General features: G+C 54.0%; 1 protein-coding gene across 2 annotated transcripts in view; it reads left to right on the top strand.

The window, feature by feature from the left end:
- The first annotated feature begins 3,296 nt into the window (after positions 1-3,296).
- SNX19 (sorting nexin 19) overlaps positions 3,297-12,556 on the top strand; it is a 32,051-nt gene continuing 22,791 nt past the window's right edge. For both annotated transcript variants that reach the window (XM_068160045.1, XM_068160046.1), the window contains exons 1-7: positions 3,297-5,424; positions 5,894-6,032; positions 7,342-7,442; positions 7,547-7,666; positions 8,689-8,819; positions 12,000-12,096; positions 12,358-12,544. In XM_068160045.1, coding sequence (XP_068016146.1) covers positions 3,790-5,424; positions 5,894-6,032; positions 7,342-7,442; positions 7,547-7,666; positions 8,689-8,819; positions 12,000-12,096; positions 12,358-12,544 — 2,410 coding nt within the window. In that variant the 5' untranslated portion in view covers positions 3,297-3,789. The remainder of the gene's footprint in view (positions 5,425-5,893; positions 6,033-7,341; positions 7,443-7,546; positions 7,667-8,688; positions 8,820-11,999; positions 12,097-12,357; positions 12,545-12,556) is intronic.

Below are 12,556 nucleotides of genomic sequence, written 5' to 3'. Positions count from 1 at the left end.
GCTGGTTTGTACACAGCATCTCACCCCCCACACGCACCTCCCCCCCCCTCCAAGATCAGCAAGGTTCTTTGCTCCTCATGCTGCACACTCTGTTCTGCATTTATCCATTAATAATAAGCTGTCAGATTCCTGGTTGGTGCCCATTATAAATTAATCTCTTCTAATTGGCCATGCTTCCCAGCCCAACTCAGGAACGATAGCTCCCCACGGGGCTTTTCACACCACACAGTTACATGGCACCAAAGAGCTAGTACCTGCCAAAGGATCCTGCCACCCCCTCCCACCTGCAGTAAAAAATGGCCAGGGAGGGAACAGGGATGTTTGTCACCCCTGGCATCATGATTCAAATGCATTGGCATCACTCCTGCAGCTCTGCTCCCCTGATACAAAGGCAAAGTTGCTCAGCCCATGTAACTGCTTGCATAAAAGCCTCTCCTCAAACTATCTCTTGAAGGAGGAAGGGTAACCAGAGCAAGTGTGGAGAGAGCTGGCAGCAAGGGTGAAAGAGGTGTGGGGCTTTAACCTTGAGTGTAGGGTGCCCTAGTAGAGAAGGTTGTAATCCTCTTGGAGCTTTAATGGTGGAGCAGAAGTCAAGCTCTGCTCTTCAGCTTTATTAAACCCAAGAGCTCCACGCCTCCCTTGCATGCATTTGGGACAGACCATGCTTTGTGGACCACACTTGGAAGGCAGCAGCAGTTTGTAAGACCTGCATTTTGCTCCCTTCAAAAACAATGACAGAAACCATCAGGCTTGCCTCATCACTTTTTCCTACCCATCTAACATCTGGCAGCAGGTACTGGTGTTTGTCTAACACATGTATTTACACCAGGACAGGGGTGGGAGCACTCAGGCAATGAGATGCACAGCACAACCCTGCACACAAGCAGCTCCCCAAACAGCACAAACACCAAGCCAGGGGAGAGAACAGCATCACACTTCTGCTTCCAGAGGGTTCAAAGTGATACAAGCCCCTTTAAAAGCCGTAAAAAGCCTTTTGTTAAACAGGAAGGTTTTGATCAAGCCAAGTTTTCCTTGCTGCTGTACCTTCCTGCAGCACCCACAGTTAAAAGACATCCTCAAAACTGACATATTCAGGGCAATTTTTACAGCATTGCAAATTTCTCCACCCAGAAATGAGCAATTTCATCTCAGGCTCCCCAGCCCAACGATCCACAGCTCCCAGATACCCCCAAACCCCAGCTCCCATGGGCAGGGAAATTCACTGCCTCCAGGTTTGGGGGGGCACACAAACCCAAAAGCTGCAACCACACACTAAGGAAAAACAGGAAAAGCCCAGGAAACTGGGGATGTTTGGTATGTTTGTTCTGGTTTGGGGACTTTCAGCTCACTCCTAAACAGCCCTTTGCTGTTCAGCCACGAAACACAAATGCCCTCACTAGGGACAAAGAAAACTTGCAGCAACACCTTCCCACAGTGCTTCAAACATCAGAACCTGGAGAAAGGTCCCCAGGGACAGAATGGAGACACATCCAAGCCCCCTACACAAATGCCTCCTTCTGACAGAGCTTTAAAGAGCTTTCAGCAGAGAAAATTTGCTCTAACCTCCATCCTGTGTCTCCTCTTGCATGGTCCGTCTCCAGAAGCTCCATGAGTGCCTTTGAGATGTCTCCTGTAGAGAACAGAGGCTTCCAGGCTTTCCACACCTTCTTAGTCACAGGAGAAGAACAACCAGATGTATTTTTACACCCACAAAACATCACAGTCCAAATTTCCCTGAGCACAAGCCCACATCCAGGTCTGAGTCCGTGGAGAAACCAAAAGAAACTGCTGCTCCCTCAGCCCCTTTTGCCCTCACAACCTCACACCCCTAAGTGGCATCACCTGTGCTTCCTCCTGATTGATTATTGGTTTCAGGTGATTTGCAATCATCCCCAACCCCTCTTTGATTCAATACACCTGTTTGCTTGGTTTTCCTTTCATCAGGCAAGCACCTGGTTAGGCCACACCTTGAGTCCTGTGTCCAGTTCTGGGCTCCTCGGTTTAAGAAGGATATTGAGAGACTTGAATGTGTCTAGAGAAGGGCAATGAGGCTGGGGAGGGGTCTGGAGCACAGCCCTGTGAGGAGAGGCTGAGGGAGCTGGGGTTGCTTAGCCTGGAGAAGAGGAGGCTCAGGGGAGACCTTCTTGCTCTCTCCAACTCCCTGAAGGGAGGTTGTAGCCAGGTGGGGGTTGGTCTCTTCTCCCAGGCAAGCAGCACCTGAACAAGAGGACACAGTCTCAAGCTGTGCCAGGGGAGGTTCAGACTGGATATTAGGAAGAAGTTCTTCCCAGAGAGATTGGCCATTGGAATGTGCTGCCCAGGGAGGTGGTGGAGTTCCCATCGTTGGAGATCTTCAAGACAAGCCTGGATGAGGCACTTAGTGCTGTGGTCTGGTTGATTGGATAGGGCTGGGTGATAGGTTGGAGTGGAGTATCTTGGAGGTCTCTTCCAACCTGCTTGATTCTGTGATTCTATGAAACTCAATGCCACTTTCTTTAACACGTGCCAAAAATGAGGATAAAAATTAGCAGAGGAGACGATTTCCTTGGAACTCTTACTGCTCATAGCCCCTACGAAATAAATCCGTGGCAGGGCTTTTTAAACAGAGATTGGCCATTGGAATGGGCTGCCCAGGGAGGTGGTGGAGTCCCCATCACTGGAGGTGTTCAGGAGGAGACTGGATGGGGTGCTTGGTGCCATGGTTTAGTTGATCAGATGGTGTTGGGTGATAGGTTGGACTTGATGATCTCTTGAGGTCTTTTCCAACCTGGTTCTGTATTGTGGTTTAGCTGATTAGATGGTGTTGGGTGTTAGCTTAGACTCGATCTCAAAGCTCTTTTCCAACCTGGTTAATTCTGTATTCTGGTTCAGTTGGTTAGATGGTGTTGGGTGATAGGTTGGATTTGCTGATCTTTAAGGTCTTTTCCAACCTGGCTAATTCTCTATTCTGGTTTAACTGATTAGATGGTGTTGGGTTGGGGCTTGGACTCAATTATCTAAAAGGTCTTTCCCAACCTGGCTAATTCAGCATTCTGCAAACGGCAGGGGGAGGAGGAAGAAGAAACTTTTTCCTGCCTCACGTGAAGCTGGAAATTTGGGGGGGAATCTGGGTTTTGGGATCTGGTGTGTTGGGCTTTTTTTCGCTTTAATCCCAAAGCAAATGCCGTGAGACCTCCGGCTCGCAAGGGAGCAACGCAGGCAAAGGCTAAGCAGCCGCTGATCCGCTGGGGGAGCGGAGGGAGGAGGACCGGAACTGGAAGCGGAAGCGGCGGCCGGTTCCGGGCAGGCTTGGCGGCGGTGCCGGTTTGTAGGCGCCCGGGGTGGCGGATTCGTTTCTGCGGGTGCTGCCGTGTGGCTGTCGGTAGGGCTGGGCTGGGCTGGGCTCTGCGTTCCGCCGCGGCGTGAGCTCCTGTGCGCGCAGGGACCCCGGTGAGGGTTGCGGTTGGCTGCGCCCCGGCGGGACCAGGGTTAGTCGGGTCTGGGTGAGCTCCAGTCCGGTAAAGGAGCCTGGTCTGTTGCACCCTGGTGAGGAGCCTGCTTGGTTGAGCCTTTCTGCCCGGTAAGGACGCTGGTCGGTTGGGCCTCGGTGAGCACCAGTGCTTGAGGAGGGGGCCGGCGGGTTGGGCTCCGGCGTCCCGTGGAGGAGCCTGGTCCGTGGCAGCCTGGTGAGCTCCCGTGCCTCCAGCGAGGAACCTGCGCGGTTGGGCCCCCATGCCGAGTAAGGATGCTGATCGGTTGAGCCCCAGCAAGCCCCGCTGCCTGCTGAGGATCCCAGTTGGCTGAGCCCTGATGCCCAGTGAAGGGGACTGGTCAGCTGGGCCCGGACAGATGCCAGTGTCTAGCCCTGGTGGCCGTTCAGGCAGAGCCCCCGGGCGGATCCTCCTGCCCAGCCCCACCATGCCAAGCCAGAGGCCACAGGGATTCCAGCGGGTGCTGCTGGCACTGGTGGCCACGCTGGGCTGGCTGCTGGCCCTGCAGCTGCTGGTGGACCTGCGGGCACTGGGGCTGCTCTGCGGGCTGCTGGCAGCGCTGGGCGGCTGGCTGGGGCCCCGAGCTCTCCGTCCCCCTGGCCGGCGGCTGCGGCTGGAGCGCTTTGTCAGCTCGCTGCAGCCCCAGCCCCACTGCCCCGACGCCGAGGAGCGGCTGGAGAGGGAGATCACCAGCACCGTCCACAAGGTGGTGCGGGACTTCGTCGCCTCCTGGTACCGCACCGTCAGCAGCGAGCCAGCCTTTGAGATCGAGGTAGAGAAGGCTATGACCGGGCTGGCGGCTGAGCTGAGGCGGCGGATGCGGCGAGTGGACCGCCAAGCCCTGGCTCGCCGCATCCTCCTCCTCTGCGGCCATCACTTGCAGAGCTACCTGCGGGCCACCGAGGCTCTGAGGGACGATCCAGCAGGTGGCAGGACCCTGTGGCAGGAGTACAGCCGGCTGGCAGGGCCGCATCCTGCCCTCCTCAGCCCGGCAGCTGAGGTGGGCTATGCCCGGGCTGCGGTGGAGACGCTGCTGCGGGCGCTGGTGCCGTGGCCGCACCTGGAGACGCGGACAGGCCGCTTCGTGGTGGTGGAGCTGGTCACCTGCAACGTGCTGCTGCCGGCCGTCAGGAAGATGGCTGATCCTGACTGGATTAACCTGCTGCTCATTGGGGCTTTCTCCAAGAAGCCCCGGGCTGAGAAGCCACCCCCAGCACCCCCAGTGCCTGATTCCTTGCCCTTCACGGTGCCGACGGACGCCGTCCCTGCAGGGCTGTCGCCTACCCCGAGGGTCACAGAGGTGCCCAGGCAAGAGGCTGGGGCTGCTGGTGAGAAAGGAGAGGACTCAGTGAGTGGTCTGTGTCCCCCAGAAGAGCCCTTCCTCCGGCCCCGAGCCCTGGGCAACCTCTTTCCCTGCGAGGGTTTGGAGCTGGAGTCCCCCGCACCTGATGTGGGCCAGGATGTGGATCTGCTGGCACCATCACCTGCAGGGGAGTTCCTTGATGAATCCCTCCAGGACACCTCCAATGTGCTGGAGGGACCAGAAAATGGCATAGGGGATCAGGAGGAAGGCATTGCCACCAACTCAGATGCTGGCCTGCTTCCCACCTCTGCTTTTGCACTGAGCTCCTGCCCTGACATCCAGATCAACCCAGCAGTTGAGAAGGAAGTGGAAGGCCTTGCTGTGCCCAGGAAGTCCTCCTCACAGAGACCCTCCAGCTTGGGGAAAGATCTGGGGGCAGCAGAGGGCCCACCACAAACCCTTGCAGACTCCAGGCAGACTCTGCCCCTTCTCACATCCTCTCCAACAGCTTCCATCAGCACCTTCAGCTTTGAGCCCCTCAGCAGCCCCGACGGACCAGTAGTCATCCAGAACCTGCGGATAACTGGGACCATCACTGCCCGAGAGCACAGTGGGACTGGCTTCCACCCCTACACCCTCTACACTGTCAAGGTAAAGGCTTCCCCAGTAGCCACCCCTTTTCCAGGACCTTTGTCCTGGCAGGAGAGCACAGGCTGGTGTGTGGAGACGAGGACGTGCTCTGTGTGTTTAGTTTGGCAGTGGGGGCATATCAAGCGCGGTGGCTTTTCCAGCGGTCATTTGGCTGTGGGACTGGGGCTCCTACTCATGAGCAAGGGTTGCATGGGGCTGAGTGAGCTGTTTATGTCATGTTCCTACCATTCCCCTCATCATGAGGGCTTTCTGTGCTGTGCAGCTGCTGGTATCACTAAGGTTGGAAGAGACCTCAAAGATCGAGTCCAACCTGTCACCACAGACCTCAGGACTGCTCTTCCAGGAGGGGTCAGCCTGAGGAGTTGCTGCATGGAATCCTATGGAATTGGGGAGGGGTGGGCAGAGCCCACAGCACATCAGAACTCTTTTGGTGTCTGTAAGGATAACTGAGTGTTGTCTTCCTCCTCAGTATGACACAGCCCTGGAGGGTGAGAGCGCAGGGAGCCTCCAGCAAATGGCTTACCACACCGTGAACCGCCGCTACCGCGAGTTCCTCAACCTCCAGACCAGGCTGGAGGAGAAACCGGAGCTCCGCAAGTTCCTGAAAAGTCAGTGCCTGCCTCAGCCCCCTGAGAAAATCCCTCCCCCTCTTAATGCTTAGAATAGAATAGAATAGAGTAGAATAGAATAGAATAGACCAGGTTGGAAGAGACCTTGTTGATCATCATGCCCAACCTATCACCCAACACTATCTAATCAACTAAACCATGGCACCAAGCACCCCATCAAGTCTCCTCCTAAACACCTCCGGTGATGGGGACTCCACCACCTCCCTGGGCAGCACATTCCAATGGCCAATCTCTCTTTCTATGAAGAACTTCTTCCTAACATCCAGCCTAAACCTCCCTGTTCATGCTACTCTCTTCTGAGGGTGCCCTGCAGCTCTGGATGCTGGGCTGTGTGTGATGCCCACATCCTTGTTCTGAGCAGAGCTGGCTAGAGGGGAAATTTCTTTCTGTCATCATTCTAATGCTGCTCCTGTGGAAAGATTCCTTGGGTTGAGCGTGGCCCTCCATAATCCTTTGGTTTTGACAGACCTGGGGTTTGACTGGAAAACTGCATTGTTGAGATAGATTCATAGAATGATTTGGCTTGGAAGGAACCTTAAAGATCATCTAATTCCAATCCCCTGCTGTGGGGAGGGACAGCTCCTACTAAAATGGTAGAAGAGGAGGCTCAGAGGAGACCTTATTGCTCTCTACAACTACCTGAAGGGAGGTGGTAGCCAGGTGGAGGTTGGTCTTTTCTCCCAGGCAACCAGCACCAGAGCAAGAGGGCACAGTCTCAAGCTGCACCAGGGGAGGTTTAGGCTGGGTGTTAGGAAGAAGTTCTTCATAGAAAGAGAGATTGGCCATTGGAATGTGCTGCCCAGGGAGGTGGTGGAGTCACCATCACTGCCATCACCATCACTGGGTGTTTAGGAAGAGACTGGATGGGGTGCTTGGTGCCATGGTTTAGTTGATTAGATGGTGTTGGATGAGAGGTTGGACTTGCTGATCTCAAAGGTCTTTTCCAACCTGGTTAATTCCATTCCATTCTGCTCAATGCCCCAGCCAGTCCAAAAGATTCATAGATTCCCAGAATACCAGGTTGGAAGGGACCTCAAGGATCATCTAGTCTTGGAGTGATGCAAAGTCCTTGTGTTAAACTGACATTTTTGCTGCTTTTAACTTTAAAGGCACAGATGGTGTCAGCAGAGCACAAATCCTGTGTGGATTTAAGGCCTGATTCAGCCACCCTGGCTTGAGGGTTGTGTTACCTTGGGCTGATGTAACCCTTAAACATGAGAGCACTGAGATTTTTAACTCAACTGTTGCAGTTTTGCTGAGCTTGCTGATGAATTTGTTGCCTTTGTAGACATCAAAGGCCCCAAGAAGCTCTTCCCTGATCTCCCATTTGGAAATATGGACAGTGATAAAGTGGAAGCCAGAAAAAGCCTGCTGGAATCTTTCCTGAAGGTGAGCGATCTGCTTCCACCTGCACTTTTCAGTGATTAAGCTGAGAAGTTGAGCCAAAAAAAAACCCAAACCCAAAAGACCTAAAGCCACCTCTCTCCTTGCAGCAATTGTGTGCAGTCCCTGAGATTGCAAACAGTGAGGAGGTGCAGGAGTTCCTGGCCCTCAACACCGACGCCAGGATTGCCTTCGTCAAGAAGCCCTTCGTTGTCTCCAGGATCGACAAGGTGGGAAGCTGGTTGGCTGAACCCCTTACCCTGCAGCTAGACATGCCTCCTGGGCTTCAGCATCTGTTGTGCCACTAGCCAATAAAATCAGGATAGGATAGGATAGGATAGGATAGGATAGGATAGGATAGGATAGGATAGGATAGGATAGGATAGGATAGAATAGACCAGGTTGGAAGAGACCTTCGAGATCATCGAGTCCAACCTATCATCCAACACCACCTAATCAACTAAACCATGCAACCAACCACCCTATCAAGTCTCCTGAACACCTCCAGTGATGGTGACTCCACCACCTCCCTGGGCAGCACATTCCAATGGGCAGTCACTCTCTCTGTGTAAAACTTCCTCCTAACCTCCAGCCTAAACCTAAACCTCCCCTGGTGCAGCCTGAGACTGTGTCCTCTTGTTCTGGTACTGGTAGCCTGGGGGAAGAGACCAACCTCTGCCTGTCTACAACCTCCCTTAAAGTAGTTGTAGAGAGCAATAAGGTCACCCCTGAGCCTCCTCTTCTCCAGGCTAAGCAACCCCAGCTCCCTCAGCCTCTCCTCACAGGACTGTGCTCCAAGCCCCTCACCAACTTTGTTGCCTTTCTCTGGACACACTCCAGCAACTTGAAACCTCTCTGTGTAGCTGGACATCTGGATATAGATTCAGAGGGTCATAGATTCAGAGAGTCGTAGAATGATTTGGGACCTTAAATACCACCTAGGCCCAATCCCACTGCCCTGGGCAGGGACACCTTCCACTAGCCCAGGTTGCTCCAGGCCTCATCCATCCTGACCTTGAACACCTCCAGGGAAGGAGCATCCATGACCTCCCTGGGCAACCTGTTCCAGTGTCTCCCCACCCTGACTAAAATGTGTGATTGTCCAGGTGACCATAAAGCCAGGAAGAGTCAGAGCCTACCTCAAAGAGCCTGGGGGTTATCATGGAAAACAGAGAGCATGCAGGTCTGAAAGCTCTTAATTCCTGTTTAAGGGCTGGGAATCAGCAACTGATAGCCCTGTTGGCTTTTGCAGATCGTTGTCAATGCCATTGTGGACACCTTGAAGACAGCATTCCCCAGGTCAGAGCCCCAGAGCCCCACGGAGGATCTGAGCGAGTCTGAAGTGGATGGCAAATCTCAGACAGAGGGGAAGAAGACAAACAAGTAAGGAAAAGCTTCTTCAGCTTCTCTTGTGCTTGAAACAGAACAAGGACTTCATCCATCAGTGACTCCATCACAGGAAAACACAGACCTGGTGCTTGACCTCTTGTGGGTGGAGAGCACAGTCTCACAGTATCACTAAGGTTGGAAATGACCTCGAGGATCATCGAGTCCAACCTATCAACACAGACCCCATGACCAGACCATGGCACCAAGTGCCACATCCAGTCCCCTCTTGAACACCTCCAGGGACGGTGACTCCACCACCTCCCTGGGCAGCACATTCCAATGACGAATGACTCACTTGGTGAAGAACTTTCTCCTCACCTCGAGTCTAAACCTCCCCTGGCACAGCTTGAGACTGTGTCCTCTTGTTCTGGTGCTGGTTGCCTGGGAGAAGAGACCAACCCCTTCCTGGCTACAACCACCTTTCAGGTAGTTGTAGAGGGCAATGAGATCACCCCTGAGCCTCCTCTTCTCCAGGCTAAACAACCCCAGCTCCCTCAGCCTCTCCTCACAGGGCTGTGCTCAAGGCCTCTCCCCAGCCTTGTTGCCCTTCTCTGGACACCTTCAAGTGTCTCAATGTCTTTCTTAAACTGAGGGGCCCAGAACTGGACACAGGGCTCAAGGTGCAGCCTAACCAATGCAGAGCACAGGGCACAATGACTTCCCTGCTCCTGCTGGCCACACTATTCCTAATGCAGGCCAGGATGCCCTTGGCCTTCTTGGCCATCTGGGCACACTGCTGGCTCATGTTCAGGCAGCTGTCAATCAGCACCCCCAGGTCCCTCTCTGCCTTGCTGCTCTCAGCCACTCTGCCCCCAGCCTGTAGCTCTGCCTGGGGTTGTTGTGGCCAAAGTGCAGCCCCTGGCACTTGGACTTGTTGAATGCCATCCCATTGGACTCTGCCCATCTGTCCAGTCGGTCGAGGTCCCTCTGCAGAGCCCTTCTGCCCTCTAACTGACCAACATCTGCTCCTAACTTGGTGTCATCTGCAAACTTGCTGATGACTGACTCGACCCCCTCATCCAGATCATCAATGAAGATGTTAAAGAGCACAGGGCCCAGCACTGATCCCTGGGGGACGCCATTGGTGCCTGGCTGCCAGCTGGCTGTGGCACCATTCACCACCACTCTCTGGGCTCAGCCTCCAGCCAGTTCCTAACCCAGCAGAGAGTGTGGTGGTCCAAGCCACGAGCTGACAGCTTAGCCAGCAGTTCTAGACAACAAGTTCTTAGACAACAGCACATTGCTGTTGGGGAGAGCACATTGCTGTTGGGGAGAGCACATTGCTGTTGGGGAGAGCACATTGTTGTTGTGCTCCAGGTGGATTCTTTTCCTTTCTTTTTCACATGCTGAGTTCCTGTTGGGGGTAAAGTAATTTCCAGGAACACTCAGGTTTCCCCAGTGGGTGGATTTCTTCCTGAGGCAGCTGTGTGGTGGTGACATTTGCCAACCAAGCTGATGCTCCTGGAGAAGTGCTTTTTCCCCTTCAGCCCATGTGTGACCTCTGCATGTGGTGAGTCACTGCAGAACACAGCTCTAAGTTGTCCACCTGAAGGTTTTCTCCTGCTTCTTTGTTGTTTCACACAGGAAACATCTGAGGGTTTAGGTAGGAGTAGAGTTTAAGGGCATTGGGCATATGTTGCTTACCAGGTCTTTACTTGGTGTTGCTGGCAGTGCTGAGCCCTCTTATGCTCAGCACATTTCTTCCCTCACAGGAGGAGGGAAGGTTTCTTCACAAGCATGACTTTTTGTCCAGGAAAGAGATGTTTTGCTAGAGAAAATTGCTTTGGACAAAGAGGCAAACCAAAAAAGTCCATGTTTTGAGGCATCTTGGCTGCAAGGGACATTCCTTAATTACAACCAGGCTGGGTTACAATTTGTCCTACAATCCCAAACGGCCTTTTGGCTCCTCCTCCTCCTGCCTGTGTGGAGTTACAAGTGGATTTCACAATCCTGCTGAGTGTGATTCATCTCCCAGGCTTTTCTGGTCACTTTCCTGCGTGCTGCAGTGCTCACACCTTGCTCAGCAGAAATGCCAGCATCTCCATGGGAGCTGAGATGGGGCATAGAGATGGGACATACCTTCTGAAGAGGGTGGTTTTGGGTGGTGGATGGTGGAAAGCGTTGCCTGGGTCCATGGGATGCTGGGTGACAGGTTGCACTTGATGATCTCTGAGGTCTTTTCCAATCTTACTGATTCTATGAGGAAAAGCACTTCAATTTCATAGTATCAGACAGGGTTGGAAGGGACCACAAGGATCACCTAGTTCCAACCCCCCTGCCATGACACCTCACACTAGATCAGCCTGGCCAGAGCCTCATCCAGCCTGGCCTTAAACACCTCCAGGGCTGGGGCCTCAACCACCTCCCTGGACAACCCATTCCAGGGCTTCACCACTCTCATGGGGAAGAACTTGCTCCTCACCTCCAGCCTGAATCTCCCCACCTCCAGCTTCATTCCATTCCCTCTAGTCCTAGATCCTGAGCAGTCCCTCCCCAGCCTTCTTGTAGGCCCCCTTCAGATACTGGAAAGCCACAATTAGGTGACCTGGGAGCCTTCTCTTCTGCAGACTGAACAGCCCCAACTCCTTCAGTCTGTCCTCATAGGAGAGCAGCTCCAGCCCTCTGCTCATCCTCCTGGCCCTGCTCTGGACACCTTCCAGCCCCTCCAGATCCCTCTTGTGCTAGGGGCTCCAGAACTGGAGGCAGTACTCCAGGTGGGGTCTCCCCAGAGCTGAGCAGAGGGGGAGAATCACCTCCCTTGCCCTGCTGGCCACACTTCTCCTGCTGCAGCCCAGGATCTGATTGGCTTTGTGGGCTGCAAGTGCACACTGAGAGCTCCTGGTGAGCTTCTCCTCCACCAGCACCCTCAAGTATCTCTCCTTAGGGCTGCTTTCCAGCCAGTCCCTGCCTAGCCTGGATTTGTGCCTGGGGTTGCCTCCACCCAGCTGCAGGACCCTGCACTTGGTTTTTATATGGTTTTACTGCTACCTCTTAGCTACCCCGGGGGGTAGCCTTAGTTACCCTGCTTTTTTGAACCACTTTTGACCTTATCAGGCTTCTCAGCTTGGGCAGCTAGGCTTAGACAGTGGGCAAAGATAGATGGTCCAGGTTCTTGGCTAAGGGTTGGGGAGCTTGCTGAGCAAACCCTGACTCTTCCCTGTCCCTCCTCTTCAGGTCCCGGCTGAGATTCTCCTCCAGTAAAATCACTCCAGTGCTGAGTGTGAGTGAAGCTCATGACAGGATCTTGTACTCTATCAGGGAAGGAAGTGCTGTAAGTTCAGATCCTTCTTTCAGTCATCTCATGATCCTAATCACTGTCCTGTTTGGGTGCTGGCATGGATTAATCCCTGTGCCCTGAGGGCTGTGGCTGCTGCAGCCTCCTTCCACGTGCCAGAAAGGCAATAAGCAGCCCTGTGGCTACAGCAAGGTGCACAGCAGGTGGTGGGAGGCTGCCTGGGAGTGGAGATCTTGTGTATCAGTTTGGCTGTGTGCAGCTTGCTGCTCTGGTCCTAATGCACTGCTGCTTTTGTAGGTCTCTGGCACCCTGTCCCTGGCTGCTATGGAGTCCTTCATCCAGAAGCAGGAGAAGCTGCTGGAGGCTGTGCCCAGCAAGGCTCCTGAAGGTGAGGGAGGCAGAGAAGTTAAGGACAGCTCCGTGCAGGAGGACGTAGATGGACTGGGCACATCAAAGCATGGAACACATCCAGTCACAGACCCTGGTGAGCTCAACC

The sequence above is a fragment of the Melanerpes formicivorus genome, unplaced genomic scaffold (assembly GCF_026170545.1).
Source record: "Melanerpes formicivorus ecotype bairdi unplaced genomic scaffold, bMelFor1.0.p_v2 SCAF_47, whole genome shotgun sequence".
Lineage (NCBI taxonomy): Eukaryota > Metazoa > Chordata > Aves > Piciformes > Picidae > Melanerpes > Melanerpes formicivorus.
The sequence above is the reverse complement of the archived record's forward strand: the minus strand, read 5'-3'. Positions and strand labels throughout refer to the sequence as shown.